The 18,021-nt window shown below is 35.4% G+C and overlaps 2 protein-coding genes across 2 annotated transcripts; one reads left to right on the top strand and one right to left on the bottom strand.

Annotated features, from left to right (window-relative positions):
- The first annotated feature begins 11,571 nt into the window (after positions 1–11,571).
- On the top strand, positions 11,572–13,352 carry LOC106407276 (transcription factor MYB96). The gene is made up of 3 exons (XM_013848113.3): positions 11,572–11,960; positions 12,219–12,348; positions 12,437–13,352. Exons 1-3 carry the CDS (start codon positions 11,828–11,830, stop codon positions 13,179–13,181), a joined length of 1,008 nt encoding a protein of 335 aa, XP_013703567.1. The 5' UTR covers positions 11,572–11,827; the 3' UTR covers positions 13,182–13,352.
- Positions 13,353–17,018: 3,666 nt separating this feature from the next.
- LOC106409127 (40S ribosomal protein S20-2) lies at positions 17,019–17,903 on the bottom strand. The gene is made up of 3 exons (XM_013849808.3): positions 17,721–17,903; positions 17,451–17,564; positions 17,019–17,337 (listed from the first exon to the last, which is right to left on the bottom strand). Exons 1-3 carry the CDS (start codon positions 17,830–17,832, stop codon positions 17,195–17,197), a joined length of 369 nt encoding a protein of 122 aa, XP_013705262.1. The 5' UTR covers positions 17,833–17,903; the 3' UTR covers positions 17,019–17,194.
- Between the last annotated feature and the right edge of the window lie 118 nt (positions 17,904–18,021).

Genomic DNA, 18,021 nt, shown 5'->3' with positions numbered 1-18,021 from the left:
AAAAATCGTCGGAATTTCGTCAGAATAACGTTATTCCGACGACATACCGACGAAACAAGTCCTCGGAAATAATTCCTCGGAATTTCTTCTTTCCTCGGAAATCCCTTGGAATTTTCCGACGGAATTCCGAGGAAACAAATTTCCGAGGAAATTCCGAGGATCACTAGTTTGTCGGAAATCTCCTCGGAATATACCGAGGGAGAACTTCGTCGGGATATTTTCTCGGAAGTTCATCGATCGATGCGTTTTTGGACATATATCCATCGATCGATCGGAATATACCGAGGGACATCTTCCTCGGAATATTCCGAGGAACATGTCCCTCGGTATATTCCGAGAAAGATGTCCCTCGGTATATTCCGAACGTTTTTTTATAAACAGATCGATCGATGGATATATGTCCAAAAACGCATCGATCGATCGAGTAAAAAATATAATTAATTTCCTCGGAATGTAAAAAATATTAATTTTTTAAAAAAATAAAATTTTTGAAATTTAAATTCGAAAATATAAAATTAAAATTAAAATTGAAATCATATTAATTAATATTCAAAGTTTCACAAATAAAAATAAAACATTCCGAGTTTTTGGAAAAAAAAAAAAAAACTACGGGTCTGGCACGTCCGGGAACACCTCGTTCGGGTACATCCTCTGCATCATCTCCATCATTTGCTGGTTCAGCCTCCTCTGTGCCTCATAGCCCGCTTGTTGAGCCGCCATCTGGGTCTCCAACAAAGATATGCGATCATCCTTGTTCTTCAACTGAGCCGTAAGTACTTCTGGATCAACAAAGGGCGGTGGTGCAGAAGAAGGAGGAACCGACCGGGTGCGACGACCCAAACCGACCAAACGTCCATTCTTTTTTGGAACCGACTGAATAGAAAATAGCCAAATTTACAAATTTAAACCAAGAAATAAATGAATTGAAATTTTAAAAAAAAAAACTTACGGATTCAACGATTTCGTTGATTTGAAACCGGGACAAGTTAGTCGAAGCCGTCGAAGCGTCATCCTCGGTTTGAAGCTGAGACACTTCGTCTACCACCTGAGTTTGGACCAGGTCGACCACGTCCCTCACAAGACCGTCATCAATCTGGCCGGTCTTCTTGTTGGTATACGCCCTCCTCATTAGGGCGAGATCATCAACCGGCTCCCCATCATTTTCTTCCGCCTTGAAAAAAAACATAAATTAAAGAAACATTAGAAATTAGAATAAATGTACAATAAATTAAAATTCTGAAACTCAAATAATTGAAGAAAAAGCGGTTGAACTTACCATGCGATCTCCCAGAATGGCAATAGATTGAGCACCCAAGTTATGCTTGTAGATGCCCTTCCCTTTACGGTCGCTCCTGCGGTTGGTGGAGTTGGTGGAAGAAGTTTCTTTCGTCTCTTCCTTATCCCAATGCGCACACAACTCCTTCCAGACCGTGTAGTTCATCGACTTTGGGATCTTTTAATAAAAAAAAAAAAGAAAATAGTTTAATAAATTAAAAAATAGTTTGATAAATTAAAAAATTGTTTAATAAATTAAATCGAACCTTATTGATTTTCCACTTCTTCTTCCACTCGTGGATCTGCTTCCCATAGTTGTCCATAACTTTATGGACGAAGTGGTGATAGATAAAGAGCGTCTCATCGGAATTCCAGTTGAAGTCTTGCTGGAAAAAAAAACACAATTAGTAGAAAATTTATATTAAAGATTAAAAATATAAGTAAAAAATTAGAATACTTACCGCAAACTGACGAAACCACAGAACCTGCTTGTCGGTAGGGAAGTGAGTGAAAGTCGGATGTCCCCTGTCGAGGGCCGAGTACATCATACGGTTGATCCATGCGCTGATCCCGTTCCTGGATCGGTTGAACCTAATAAAAAGAACAAACGGTTAATAATGAATCTAAATTTAAAGAAAAAAAATGTTTAATTACCATGTTTGACCCGGTCTATGTGGATACGGAGTGAGATACGGAAGATGGTCACGACCGGGCTGTTGAACCAACTCCGCAACACTCATCACTCCCGGAGGACCCGGAGGAGCAGGAGCGGATGCAGCAGCGGGAGCGAGAGGAGCAGGAACGGGTGCAGCAGAGGGAGATGTATGGTTGGAGCTGTGGGGCGAAGGGGAATCCTGAAAATGGCTGGAATCCCGAGACTGGCTCTCCGTACCACCACGACCACGACGCTGTCGAGGCCAGGTCTGATCATCATGAGACCTGTAAATTAAAAAAATATATTTAATAAATAGAGAAATATATAAATTAATTTTTTAAAAAAAAAAAATCCCAAATAATTTAATCACAAAAAAAGATTTATAGATATTAAAAATATTTAATAAATATATAAAAATAGTTCTAATAAACAAAAAATAGTTTTAATAAATAAAAAATAGTTTAATAGTTTTAATAATATATATATATTAAAAATATTTTTAAATCCCAAATAATGGTTTTTAATCACAAAAAAGTTTTATAGATATTAAAAATGTTTTGTAAAATCCAAAAAATCGAATTTATATACAAAAAAGATTTTGTAAAATCCAAAAAATCGAATTTATATAGAAAAATCGTTTTGTAAAATACAAAAATCGATTTTATATACAAAAATCGATTTTATAAATACAAAAAAATAAAAAAATTATAAAAAAATTCTAAATCAATTCAACAAAAGAAATTATTCAACCAAATCACAATTCTAAACCTATTATACAACCAAATCACAATCCTAACCAATCACCCTAACAAAAATCTATCAAAACTACACAAAAACCTAACAAATAGAACCTAAGAGAGTGGGATAGGGTCCTTACATGATTTTTGTAAGAGAAGGGGGAGATCGCCGGAGATATCGTCGGATTTTAGGGGGAAATCGCCGGAGAGAAGAGAGGAGTCGCGCAGAGGAAGAAGAGAGAAATGGGGAAGAAGAAGGGGCTCATGGTTATAAAACCTAGGGTCCGACGGACATTATCCGTCGGAATTCCGTCGGAATTCTAATTTCAATTTTTGCGAAATATTTGCCCGGTAAAATGAAAATATTCCGAGGCAATTCCGACGGATAGTAAAATATCCGTCGGAATTTCCTCGGAATATTCCGAGGAAATACCGAGGAACTAGTGTTTGGGGTTTCAAAACATCAATTTTTTTGCCGTATTTCATTTCTTATACAATTGTAATGCATACCATTGAGGATTCTTTGTATAGATGAGCATAAACCATGAAATAACAAATTTCAAAACTAATTGAAAGTATTCCCTTTACCGTTCATTAAAAGGTATAAGTGTTTCTTTTATGTTGTGGGATTTCGTTCATACAATCGGAAAAGTGATAATTATACGGTAAGGAACAAATTTTTGAATTCATAATGAACGTAAGACACTTAATAAGGGTTATATAGGTATTATTCAAACCGCAAAACGTTGTTTTCGGTTTAAAAACCCTATTTCCTCGGAATTTCCTCGGATTATTCCGAGGGAATTCCGAGGAAACCCTCTTCTTCCTCGGAATTCCATCGGAATATTCCGAGGAAACCCTCTTCTTCCTCGGAATTCCGTCGGAATATTCCGAGGAAATTCCGAGAAACTAGTGTTTGGGGTTTCAATACGTCAATTTTTTTTATAAACGGATCGATCGATGTATATATATCCAAAAACGCGTCGATCGATTACTAAGATGGACCAAAGCGTAACAATGTGATCGATCGATTAGATTATCCCATCGATCGATCGAGAATCTCAAGCGTTCCTCGGAATGTCCTCGGAAAATCTCGTAGGTTTTTTTATAAACGGATCGATCGATGTATATATATCCAAAAACGCATCGATCGATCACTAAGATGGACCAAAGCGTAACAATGTGATCGATCGATTAGATTATCCCATCGATCGATCGAGAATCTCAAGTGTTCCTCGGAATGTCCTCGGAAAATCTTGTAAGTTCTTTTATAAACGGATCGATCGATGGATATATGTCCAAAAACACATCGATCGATGGCTAGTTCGTCGAAATTTCCTCAGAATTTTGTAAAATCCCCCAACGGCTCTCCAACGACTATATTATTTCCTCGGAATTCATCGGTTTTTTCCGAGGAACACATTTTTCCTCGGAATTTCCTCGGAATATTCCGACGGATTGATATTTCCTCGGAATTCCGTCGGTATATTCCGAGGAAATTTCGAGGAAACCCAATTTTGTGTTTCCTCGGAAATTCCTCGGGATATTCTGAGGATTTCATTTTCCGTCGGAATGTCCGTCAGAATACCGCTGTTTTCTTGTAGTGGTCTTACAACGAACGAAAACGTTTGTATATATAGAAGAGAAATTCACTGTGCAAATAGTGCAGCGGGCCCCACATCTTTTATATTTTCAAACATTACGGCTTTCATAGCACTCCCCCTTGGGGACCGGTGTTACTATCCATTCTCGCTTAACATCTTTGTTGCCTCGTTAAAAACCTTTCCAGGAAAACCCAATGGGAAAAACCATAGTAAGGTAAAAAGAGTACAACCAAGTAAGCTCCCCCTCGAATAAGCAGTCATAGATCCTTCTGATGACGCATTCCAATGTTAGGATGTGTTTTCTGAATACCGAGGTAGGGAGTGATTTTGTGAAGAGGTCGGCTGCATTGTCGCATGAATGAAAATATCTTACTTCAATCTCTTTATTCTTCTCGAGCTCTTGCGTGTATGAGAAGAACTTCGGAGGTATATGTTTGGTTCTATCGCTTTTGATATATCCTTCCTTCGTTTGAGCAACACATGCCGCGTTATCTTCATATAGAATAGTTGGCTCCATATTTTCGTCAATCCCACTGCTTGAACGGATGTGTCGGCTTATTGATCTTAGCCATACACATTCTCTACTTGCTTCATGGAGTGCAATGATCTCAGCGTGATTTGAAGAAGTAGCAACAAGTGTCTGCTTCTGAGAACTTCAAGATATGGTGGTGCCTCCAATTGTAAAAACATATCCTGTCTGGGATCGAGCTTTGTGTGGATCTGACAAATAACCTGCATCTGCAAAACCAATCATTTGACCTTTTGAACTTTTAGGATAAAACAAGCCTAAATCAGTTGTTCCTTGAAGGTAACGAAAGACATGTTTAATTCCATTCCAATCTCTTCGTGTAGGAGACGAACTGAATCTCGCTAAAAGATTAATGACAAAAGATATGTCAGGTCGAGTACAATTTGCAAGATACATAAGAGCTCCAATTGCACTTAAATATGGAGTTTCGGGACCAAGTATTTCTTCATTTTCCTCAGATGGTCGAAACGGATCATTTTCAACATTAAGTGATCTAACGACCATCGGAGTGCTAAGAGGAGTTGCTTTATCCATGTTAAAGCGTTTCAATACTCGTTTGGTATATGTAGACTGGTGTACAAATATACCCTTTTGAGAATGCTCAATTTGTAATCCTAGACAATATTTTGTCTGCCCGAGATCTTTCATCTCAAATTCTCCTTTCAGATAGTTTGATGCCTTTTGGATTTCGTTTTGAGTTCCAATAATATTAAGATCATCAACGTACACCGCGATTATCACAAATCCGGATGTTGTTTTCTTTATGAAAACACAAGGGCATATAGGATCATTCGTGTATCCTTCTTTTGTCAAGTGTTCGCTGAGACGATTATACCACATTCGTCCAGATTGTTTTAATCCATATAATGATCTTTGCAATTTTATTGCACATAACTCTTTAGATTTGGAACTTAGCGTTTCTGGCTTTTTAAATCCATCTGGGATTCTCATATAGATATCAGTATCTAATGATCCATATAAATATGCCGTAACGACATCCATGAGACGCATTTCTAAATTTTCATTGGCCGCTAGGCTCATCAGGAATCTAAATGTGATTGCGTCCATGACAGGAGAATAAGTTTCCTCATAATTAATTCCTGGCCTTTGAGAGAAACCTTGGGCTACGAGACGAGCTTTGTATCTTGTAATCTCGTTTTTCTCATTTCTTTTTCGGACAAACACCCATTTGTACCCAACAGGTTTTATATCTTTGGGTGTGAGCACAATCGGTCCGAATACGTTTCTTTTGTTAAGCGAATCTAGTTCGACTTGAATTGCATCTTTCCATTTTATCCAGTCATGTCTCTTTTGACATTCATATACAGACTTTGGTTCTGGATCTTCGTTTTCTTCATTAATTTCCTTTGCTAAAAGGTATGAGAAAACGTCATCAATATCATCCATCTCATTCGTTTCCATATCTTTCCATTATGGATGTAATTGATAGAAATCTCGTGATTTCCTTCAGATTCATGATGCTCTATATTGTCGTTAGATTCACAATTCGCTTCTTCCAAAATATTTTCCGCTATTTTGGGAGTATCATGCTTTTCACCTTCCTTACGTTTTCTAGGAAGTTTATCCTTTGAACCAATAGGTCTACCGCGCTTTAAACGTGTTCCTGATTCACGTGTATCAACTGCCGTTCCACCGTTTTGTGGTATTTCAATACGAGCAGGAGTATTTGCAGCGGGTATATGTGATTTAGTTACCATTTTGGTATCAGCAAATGCATCAGGTAGCTGATTTGCTATATTTTGTAAATGCATGATACGTCGAACTTCTAGTTCTGACTGTTTTGTAGGAGGATCAAGGTGTAATAAAGATGGTACACTCCATTTGATCTCTTTTCCTACTTGTTTATTGTCTCCCCCTAGAGTTGGGAATTCTTTCTCATTGAAATGACAATCGGCAAATCGTGCCGTAAACACATCACCAGTTTGTAGTTCGAGGTATCTTATTATTGATGGAGAATCATAGCCAATATATATTCCCAACCGTCTTTGCGGTCCCATCTTTGTACGTTGTGGTGGTGCTATTGGAATATAAACCGCACAACCAAAGATTTTTAGATGAGAGATATTTGGTTCTTTTCCAAATGCTAACTGTAATGGGGAATATCTATGATATGCACTTGGTCTTATCCATGCTTCTGCATGCAAAATAGCATGTCCCCATACAGAGGTTGGGAGTTTTGATCTCATGATCAATGGCCTTGCAATTAGTTGCAGCCGTTTAATTAATGACTCTGCCAAACCATTTTGTGTATGAACATGAGCAACATAATGCTCTACTTCAATCCCTGATACCATACAATAATCATTAAAAGCTTGGGATGTGAATTCACCAGCGTTATCTAATCTAACTCTTTTAATTGGATAATCCGAGAACTGTGCTCTTAATTTGATTATCTGAGTTAGAAATCTCGCAAATGCCATATTTCGAGATGATAACAAACAAACATGTGACCATCTACTCGATGCATCGATTAATACCGTAAAGTAGTAGAATGGTCCACACGGTGGATGTATTGGTCCACAAATATCACCTTGGATTCTTTCCAAAAACTTTGGTGATTCTTTGTCAATTTTGGTTGGTGATGGTCTTATGATTAATTTCCCAAGAGCACACGCATCACATGTCATTTTATTACTTTGGTATATATCTTGGGTTTTTATTGAATGACCATGTGAGCTTTCAATGATTTTTCGCATCATTGTAGTGCCTGGGTGACCAAGACGATCATGCCATAATGTAACATCTTCTGGATTTCTTTTGATCACAAGATGTGATTCTATAGCATCAATATAAGTGTGATGCAATCCAGAAGGAAGTTTTGGAAATTTTTCCAGTACAAGGCCTTTGCCTGATTTTTCAGAAGTTATATATAAATACTTCTTTCTATTCTCAGTTGCAGACTGAGTGCTATACCCTTGACGGTATATATCTTTGAAACTCAACAAATTTCTCTTAGAATTTGGAGAATATAAGGCATTATCTATGGAAAACTTTGTTCCATTAGGCAACATAAAGTTTGTCTTGCCAATTCCTTCGATCAGGTCTGTAGGACCTGATATTGTGTTTACAGTCATTTTTACTGACTTTAAAGTAGAGAAATATCTTTTATCCTTCAGTATAGTGTGCGTTGTGCCACTATCTGGTATGCAAATTTCTCTACCAATTTGCTTAATTGTTGTTCCATTTGCTTTCTTATCCATTTCTGTAACACACAGTTAATATCAGTAAAGAAAATAAATTTTCATAAGTAAACATATTATGCATTAATAACAAGTACACAATAATTATACATTAGTTATTCTGAAATACAACATTATTCTGAAAGTGAAATACATAATATTTTATGGCATCACTGGGCATTATTAAGCTTGATCAGTACAAGCACTTCAAATATTTTGATGAGTGGCCTCGTCGAAATCTCCCATAAAGTCAGAGGATTCGAGGTATGTCGATGTTGTACCCACAAGGTGTTCATTGAGATTTACTTCCTTTGCCTTGCCTTTAATAGATTCTTGGTACAATTGGCATAGATGCCGAGGAGTTCGACATACTTGAGACCAGTGTCCCTTCGATCCACATCTGTAACAGACGTTCTCATTTTTATGAGTAGGGTTTTCTTGGGTTTCTTTCCCTTTTACCCGATCAGATCGATTCCATGTGTTGGATCCCCTTCCTCTTGGGTTGTTACTCCTTTCATGGTTGCGGTTAAATCGATAACCACGACCACGACCAAAACCACGATTGTGACCACGGCCACGACCACGCCCACGATAGGAATAATTTCCTTTTTCCGGATTTTTTATATCCGTTGCATTTACCTCAGGAAATGCTTTGGTTCCCGTGGGTCGGGCATTGTGGTTTTTAATGAGGAGTTCATTATTTCTCTCCGCTATCATAAGCGCACAACGAGTTCAGAGAACCTCGTATACCCACAATTTCTATATTGTTCTTGTAGAACATAATGATTTTTGTGGAACGTTTGGTAAATTTTCTCGAGCATTTCTGCTTCCGAGACAGGCTTACCGCAATAATCTAATTGCGCCGCTATTCTCAATATAGCGGAATTGTACGTTTCCACTTTTTCAAAATCTTGAAATCGTAGATTTTTCCACTCATCGAGTGCATGGGGGAGAGTAATTTTCTTTTGGTTATCAAACCTCTCCTTTAGAGCTTTCCAAAGATCTAAGGGATCTTTGGTTCTCGCATAATCATGCGTAAGATTTTCATCTAGATGCCTTCTCAGAAATATCACGGCCTTAGCCTTTTCATGAGAGGTTGATATATTGCCGTCTTTTATTGTTCCGAGTATTTCCTCGGAATCTAGATGAAGCTCCATGTTTGTAACCCATGCCGTGTAGTTTGTTCCAGTTACTTCCAATGCCGGAAACTGAAGTTTCTCGATTTTTGTCATTTGTATTTCTAAAGCACATAAATAAAATTATTAGAATATTATTAATATTAAAAGGAACCGTTTACATTAATCATGCAAGCAATTACAAGGAGAAGCGATGTAAATAAAATTAAACCGATATTCATCTTAAATTCACTCGGAGTAAATTCTCCAACGAATAAACCATAAATAGAAACACAAATAAAAATGGCACATAAAAACAAAAGTGCGCGAATCATCTTTCTTGAAAAAATCGGAGGAGAGCGATTTGAAAATTTTTGAGAGAAGATGAAATGTTTTTGGATGAGGAAATGGAGTGAAAATGAGTTGTATTTATAGATGAAAATCACTGTTCATGACCGTTGGAGAAAAGAGAAATTTTTGAAAAAATTTCTTTGTGACCGTTGGTGTTAAATCGAGTGCACCAAAAATCAGTCTGAAAATATCGTATTAAACAGTCAATCAAATCAATAAAATTTCATAAAAGTAAAAAATTATGGCGATGAAATATTTATGTTATGACAACAAATCATGCGACGATTCAGCCGATCAATGCAGAGTAATAAATAAATTATACGACGGCTCTGCCGACCAATTAATAATAAACAAAATATAAGGTGGCTCGGCCGACCAATAAATAACAAACAGAATATAAGGCGGCTCGGCCGACCAATAAATAATAAACAGAATATAAGGCGGCTCGGCCGACCAATAAATAAATTAAATTACTAGTAAATAATATAGGCGGTATTCCGGCCATTATAACATGATATAAATAATAATAGAGGCGGTATACCGACCATTATAACAAGGTATAAATGATACAAATAAATTTTACCGAATCGCAGAGTGATCGTGCTGATAACGAGTTATAAAAAGAACTGGGATTTTATTGTATCGCAGAAATTTAAATAAGGGCAAAATTTTATATCCGTAGAAATTTTAACACTGATATAGGAAAAGAGAGTTTCTTATTATAAAGAGAGAAGAGATTGAGGTGTGTCTTCCAACGAACGAAAACGTTCGTATATATAGAAGATAAATTTACTGTGCAAATAGTGCAGCATGCTCCGTATCTTTTATATTTTAAAACATTAGTGCTTTCGTAACACTATTTATATTTATCTGATCAATAATGAAATTACAAGCAATAACGAAATATTAGACTTTTTCTCTGATTTATTTTGTCTTCTTTCGGTGCCACCTCCTTTATCTCATACATCAAGCATTTATCAGCACCACACGGTTCTGAATGTACAAACTGAGATATATTCATATACACACACACATACATACATACATGAACATTTAGAATTTTCTAAATCTACATACGTTGATTTTTTGTTTTTTGTCAGCTGCCCATTTACGCAAAAACAAGTGGTGGTCAGACGAACCGATTTTCCCAGGAACATCTTCGTCTGGCCGGATCTGATCTATATGGAAAAAAATAAAACCTCTGATCCTTGTTTTTTTGCTAACGCGTCCGTCCGACCATTCATACTTCGAAAAAAATGAAACACGCTCACATCCTCGGAATCCTCTTGTAATCTTTGGAACACCTCGATCTCTGTCGCGAATGTTGGCCAACGCACCGGGTTTGTAGTCATGTCCACTAGGTCCGAGCAATCCGTTTCAAACCGTATCACGTATGTATGATATAAATATACGCCTAGAAGAGATTTAGAACTCAGTGGCTAACAAAAATAACTAGCTCATATTCATCGAAAAAGTATTTCACAGTTAACATAAGTAACTAATTAATCAGTCGAGATTATTATAGGTTGCCATGATCTGTTTTTTTGTGTATGTCAATGTTTGAGTTTGGTTATTAAGGTTCAATAATAAATTCTGATATAATCTTAAGAAAACATATAACTAATACTTTATTACTTTTATCCAATTTTTAAAAAAAAATTACTTAGATGATGTCTAGTAGTGTTTTGTATTTTTGTTCCTGTCGTGTTATAGTTCATTTGACCATCTGGAGTATATGCGAAAGTTGTAGATGATAAAAAATGCAAATCATAAGTGGAAGCAAAAATTTATGTAGTTTTTGAGTTTCGAGTTTCAGGCACCGGTCCAAATATATTACATTTATTTAGTTTTTTTTTTTTGCATAAGTAAACGGCAAAACAAATATTTCTGTTTGAAACCGTGTGGAGAGAGATAGAGGATAGGAGCAGGAGGCTGACTTTGGAGAGAAAGAGAGTAAATGCATTTTGCTGTCCATGTTGACTCTTTGAAAGCAAAGCCAAAGCCAGGCCCTTCATTATTGTTGCTTTTCTTCCATTAATTTATTATTAATTACTTACTAATTAACTCATCTTCGTATCTCTCTCTCTCTCTCTCTCTCTCTCTCTCTCTCTCTCTCTCTCTCTCTCTCTATCTTACTCACTTTTCTATAAATATAACCTTCATCTCTCTGCAATTCTTCAGACAAAACCAAACCCTTGGACTTTCTTTGTCTTAATCCTCAAAACTTTCAAAACCTTCTGAAAGCTTTCTAAAAGAAAACCACGAAGTTTAAGATTTTGTTCTATAAGCTTTATCAAAACCCTTTAAAAGGGAGAATTTCTTGCCCTCAGCTAGCTATATATTTTCATATAGAAAGGAAAAATGGGAAGACCACCTTGTTGTGAAAAGACTGGAGTGAAGAAAGGGCCATGGACACCAGAGGAAGACATCATCTTAGTTTCTTACATCCAAGAACATGGTCCTGGAAACTGGAGAGCTGTCCCTACTAACACAGGTTTGTCTTTGTAGTTTCTTGATCACAAACTAGTTTGTTTGTTTAGTTGAACTTTTAATTTACGTTTTTTTTCATTTTAAAATTTATTTAGAGGTTTAAATTTATATATTCTCTGCCTTGGTTGGTATGAATTAAATAAGAGTGTCATAAATAGCCTAAGTTATTTCATCGACTCGTTTGTCCACACATCTCTAATTACCATTTTATCCGTTTTCCTTGAGTTATTGAGTTGAAATATTTGTTAATTTGGTGTTTTAGGTCTGAGAAGATGTAGCAAGAGCTGCAGATTAAGATGGACTAATTATCTTCGACCCGGTATTAAGCGTGGAAATTTCACTGAGCATGAAGAAAAGATGATTGTTCATCTTCAAGCCCTTTTAGGCAACAGGTACATACATGCACATGATCCATATCTGTCCAAAAACTACCTTTCCAGAGTATATAATAGATCTAAATATGTTATTCTCTGTGTATAGATGGGCAGCCATCGCATCATACCTTCCAGAAAGGACAGACAATGATATAAAGAACTATTGGAACACTCACTTGAAGAAGAAACTCAAGAAGATCAATGAATCTGGTGAAGAAGATAATGATGGCTTCACTTCATCACACACTATTTCACAAAAGCAACATCACAGCTCAAACAAAGGTCAATGGGAGAGAAGACTTCAGACAGATATCAACATGGCAAAGCAAGCTCTATGTGAGGCTTTATCTTTAGACAAAAAACCATCATCAAAACTTTCTCCATCATCATCATCATTGTCAATCATACCACAAAACATCCCTAGCTTCTCTTCTTCTTCCTCTACCACAACCACAATCACCACTACTACTCAATGCCTATCAGGGGTATATGCGTCAAGTGCTGAGAATATCGCTCGGTTGCTTCAAGATTTCATGAAAGACACACCAAAAACATTAACTCTAACATCCTCATCATCACCGGTTTCAGAGACCGGACCACTTGTTTCAGCAGCTACCGAAGAAGGCGGAGAAGGGTTTGAACAATCTTTCTTTAGCTTCAATTCCATGGAAGAAACTCAGAATTTGACTCAGAAGACAAGCTTCTTCCATGACCAAGAGAGCAAACCGGTGATAACAATGGAGCAAGACCCTGGTTTGATATCGCAAGGATCTTTATCTTTGTTTGAGAAATGGTTATTTGATGAGAATATGGTTGGCATGTCGTTAGAAGGACAAGAAGCGATGTGCTAGAACTAAATCAAGTGGGATATTTCTAAATATGAGAGTTAATTAGTTATAAGTATTAACCTATAATATGTATGCTTATTATTGTTGCATTAGGGTTTTAGAGTCTTTAAGAGCTTTTAGCTCTACAACACTCTTTTCCCCTTTTGGTGATATAATCTATTTTTCTTTTTTTTTTTTTGATCAAACAAATCTATTTTTCTTTTTAATTGTATCTTTCAGAACGTAACACAAAGGGTGTACGTGTACCCATCTAATTTATTAATGAATGTGTTTTGTACTTTATGGCTCATATATACAACAAATGTCTTTCACAGTTTCTGGTTACTCAAATCTTCTTATAATAATGTATATAAAGGAATCATTGATATATTGTATAACTTTACACACACAAAATTCAACCTTTTTTTACACAAAATTCAACTTTCTATATTGATTTCGTTTTCTAATTTTTACTTCACTAATGGAAATTTTTAGTTTAAACTTTAAAGTAACTTTTTACTTTGAAAATCTAATGAACATCATTCTTTACGCAAATTTTAATATTTTGTATCTGAACGGAGATACAACAACCTACTACTATCATTTTGTGATTTTGTCCTTTCAAATCAATCATAATCCCTGAGACAAAATGTCATTAAATGGTAATATAAAGAGTCCACCTACTAGAGTTGTTCAAACATTATGACTACATTTAATTTTTTTAATTATATTGTAATTGTGATCATGTTTTGACGACTATCTGATAACGTAGAGTGTGATTGTATGGTATCAATAAGAGTAAATATTTACTCTAAAAATAAATTTACTCTAAATTCAGCTAAATATTTACCAGTCACGTAAAAAAACTTTCTTCATTTTTTCGGCCATTTAGAACATCTCCAAAAAACACTCTATAACTTCAAATATGAAATTTTTTGCTCTCTAAAAAATAACTTCAAAACTTCAAAACTTCAAATTTGAAGTTCTTAAGAGTGAAACTCTATATTTGAAGTTTCACTACTCAAAACTTCAAATTTGAAGTTTCATATTTTATTTGCATTTTGGTCCCTATAACTACACATAACATTTATGATTCATATAAATATTTTCTTGTTTATTGTCTTAATCCTTATAAAAATTATATCTCATAAATATTTTAAATTTTGTTTACAAAATTTAAGTTTTACACGTAAAATTAATAAAACTTTAAAATAAGATTTAAAATATTTAAAATTAAATTTAGACAACAAAAATATACAAAAGAAACTTAACAAAAAATTATTTTAAAAATTACATGAAGACATAACTATTACACAAATTTAAATATTACAACACCACTAATAGTCAGGTAAGTTTGATCCAGAACCTCCAAAATATCTTATTTAAGAGCCGGTTCTTAGGTTTTTTAGTTAAAAATTAAAAGATGAATTCTTATATTCCGATAAAAATTCTACCCTAAAAACCTCCTAGTAATTATGCTCTCGAAACGTTTCACAATTTGTGCTGACATCACTGAGTTACTAGTGTCAAATTTAAAACCCACTAGGCTTGTTAATAAATTTTAGTAAATCAAGAACCGAGAAAAACTTTGTATCTATACTGTATACAACATGCGTACAATAAATGTAGGAGGCAAAAAAACTAGTGGTGGAAGGAACTTTGAAAATATACGAACAAGAAACAAGAATTATGTTTTGATAAAAATAAAAGAAGAATTATGTAAAAGAAAAAGAGTATTAAATGTTAACATGTGAAGGGATTGACTTGTGCCTGTGAACACAGTGAGCAAGCTGGTTATGAGACTTGTGACTTGTGAAGAGTCGTGAGTATGCTTTAGCCACCGAAGCATCTCATTTTCGATTATTATAGTTAATTTCGCACTCTCTCCACTTTAAGGTTAACCGTTGACTTCTTTGTCTTCCTTATCTCGTACATTAACTTCGTTGATTATAACCGGACTAGTTGTTTAAAGTCCCTTTCTGTGGTATAATAAGCAAAAGCTTTCGGATAAAACTGGACTAATGTTTCAGGATGTGTGTAGATTGAGCTTTGTTACAGAGTCTAGTCAGTGGCGGACCTACTAAGCCAAATAGGGGTAAATATGATAAATTTTGAAATTGCATGTAAAAACAGTAAAGATTAAGTAGCATCTTTGGTTAAAGCTATACTCTAAATCCCCTTTAACCAAAGATCAATACCCACAATGACACACATATATACTTTTTATTTTTTTAGTCAAAGGCTTGACCCAGGTTAAAACGTTCGCTGGGTCTGCCAGTGAGTCTAGTAGTATGATGATATTGTTTTGTTTTTTAGGGAAGAAGAATTTTCCTTTAATCTGATGTCAAAATCCTCTATGCTGGCTAAGTGGCTAGGCTTGGGTGTTTTAAACCAAATCCAAAATCTAAGTTGAAACCAAACCCCAAAATCTGAAATTTAATAACTGTTATAAAAGTTATCCGGACGGAATATTAGAGTTAGGAATTTTTGCATTAATCCGAACTGAAATCCAAACTATGATCAGAAAATATGTCAAATTAGTTAAATTTATTAATTTTGTACATATGTCAAAGTCATTTAGATATTTTAAAGTATTTGAGATTTCATAGTTTGTTTCTTTGTTTTTGTTATTTTTCATTATATTAAACTATTTTAAGTCATTTAACAAATATTTAATTATATATAATTTGGATATTTTTATTCCATTTTATTAGTTATTGAATATAAAATAAACGATTTTGGACATTGATTATAAGTTTATAGCTGAATCGAATCCGCGAATCCGTAAAAACGAATCTAAACTAATTCAAAATTTAGTAAATCTCAATCAAATTAGATTTATGAGCATACTATAAAAAATCCGAACCAGCCGAACCTAATTCGGACAGCTAACGGGCATGCTCAATGCTGGCATGGGAGTGGTTTGACTCCTCTTTTTTTTGTTCTTTTAATTGTAAAGTTTCAGTTTTTCAATAAGATTTTTTTGATTGAGTATATTGGGTTATGCAAGCTGATTTATCAGTTTTCTATGATCAAAGTTGTGATTTTTATAGAAACTATCGTGTCTCTTATTATTGATTGTTTATAATGATTGTGGATATAAGATTATGCAATGTGTTAAGGTATATGTAAGAGAGCATCATATTACATAGTGGCTTGTGTTTGGAATTACAACCCTTTTTTGGGGTCTTAGTGTGGTTAAAATTATAATGTTGCAGTTTCTAACTCAACTTGTTGGACTGAGTTATGTTTTTGGTTGCTCATTTTTTTCAGCACATGGTGTTGCTAGATCTGATCAAGAAGGAAGGGACATTCTGAGCCTGACGCGAAGATTGGGGGAGGGATCAAAGCTTTCCAAGTGAGAGACCTCACCCGATGTGGAAAAGCAGGTGCTTCTTTCTTGTTAGGGAAGATGATTCTGCTGATGATTTTAGCTACAGGAAGTGCGTTGATCATATACTCCCGTTGCCTGAAAACATGAAGACTCCTGGTTATAACGGCAATGGACATGGTGGACGAGGAAGAAGAGTCGGGCGTGGTGGTTGTAGAGGCGGGGGTTTCAGAAGATGAACTTTATTGATGATCTTTTCGGATCTTTCATGTCCGTTGCTAAACGCTTATTAAGTTATGATCTTGTTGAATGCTACTACTGTTTTGTCGGAAAATAATTGTCAGTTCACATCATCAAATCGTCTCTATGTACAACAAACCAAGGATCATTAGCTTTCTCACAAATGCATATTGTTTAGTAAACATCATTCAAGTTTTCTCGAGAATTTATATGATTTTCTTGAACTTTAACTTGCATTTAACAACGAATTAAATCCAAAATTTGGTGCAGAGAAACGTAACAAAACAATATGATCAAATCCTTTGATAGATGAAAATGAAGGCTGGACAAAACAAAATCTCCTTTCAACTAAGAAAACACATGAGCTAAGTTTCACTACAACAAAACATTGGTTAACACCAGTTCAACCCAAGAGACAGAAGTGTAAGAGATTGTTTTTTTGCAGAAAAAAAAAAAAAAAAGAAATCTAAGAGTCGGCGATGGTGACCTCGACCTCAACACCAGGTTCAATGGTGATGGAAGTGATTTGCTTCACCACATCAGGAGAGCTGAAGAGATCAATTACTCGCTTATGAACCCTCAACTCGAATCTATCCCACGTGTTAGTTCCTGTTACAAAAAATGAAAACCAGTGTTCAAGTTTCTTAGTAAAAGGGATTAGGCTTAATCACGCATGTTTTAAGTCTAACAATGCTAATGATAGATCTAGGAATTGTATATACCTTCACCACAAGGAGCTTTACGGGTAGTGATCTTAAGAACCTTGGTGGGCATTCTCACTGGTCCTTTCGTTCTGAGTCTCTTGTCTTTGGCTCCACGAACCAAATCAGCACACACTACACCACCAAACAACAATAAGGACATCAAAAACACTTGAACCCTACAATTACTCAATGAACAGCTGATCAAACGCATTATCATCAAGGCGGTGGTTGCTAAAATGAGACGACTAAGATCAAGAAAATCAAAAGGAAGAGATTCTAAACACACACCTTTCTCAAGGTTCTTGACGTTCTTGGAGGAGAGTGTGATCCTGATCTTGTGAATCTGCTCGAGTGGCTCTTCCAAACCAGCCTTCGTGGGCTTCATTGCTGCATACGCCATGTTTTCAAAATTCAAAAGTGAAGAAACCTGCGACACGACGGCGATGAAAGCAACGAAAATAAATATTAAAGACTTTAGAACAAAAAACCCTAAATATGCATGGGTTTCTGAGGCCCAATCATTCAAAGTGTTTTAGATGGGCTCAGTGAAATTACGTTAGGCCAATTAATTGAGCCTCTTTATTTTATT

Source organism: Brassica napus, chromosome C9 (assembly GCF_020379485.1).
Source record: "Brassica napus cultivar Da-Ae chromosome C9, Da-Ae, whole genome shotgun sequence".
Lineage (NCBI taxonomy): Eukaryota > Viridiplantae > Streptophyta > Magnoliopsida > Brassicales > Brassicaceae > Brassica > Brassica napus.
This window is presented reverse-complemented; position numbering and strand designations above follow the sequence as displayed.

Bases quoted from the DNA above. Each gene is read 5' to 3' on its own strand.
- LOC106409127 (XM_013849808.3), bottom strand. From the start codon at position 17,832: ATGGCGTATGCAGCAATGAAGCCCACGAAGGCTGGTTTGGAAGAGCCA. The intron at 17,565-17,720 runs GTGTGTGTTTAG...TTGGTGGTGTAG, and splicing joins CGTCAAGAACCTTGAGAAAG to TGTGTGCTGATTTGGTTCGT. The intron at 17,338-17,450 runs GTATATACAATT...TTTTTGTAACAG, and splicing joins TAAAGCTCCTTGTGGTGAAG to GAACTAACACGTGGGATAGA.
- LOC106407276 (XM_013848113.3), top strand. From the start codon at position 11,828: ATGGGAAGACCACCTTGTTGTGAAAAGACTGGAGTGAAGAAAGGGCCA. The intron at 11,961-12,218 runs GTTTGTCTTTGT...TTGGTGTTTTAG, and splicing joins AGCTGTCCCTACTAACACAG to GTCTGAGAAGATGTAGCAAG. The intron at 12,349-12,436 runs GTACATACATGC...CTCTGTGTATAG, and splicing joins CAAGCCCTTTTAGGCAACAG to ATGGGCAGCCATCGCATCAT.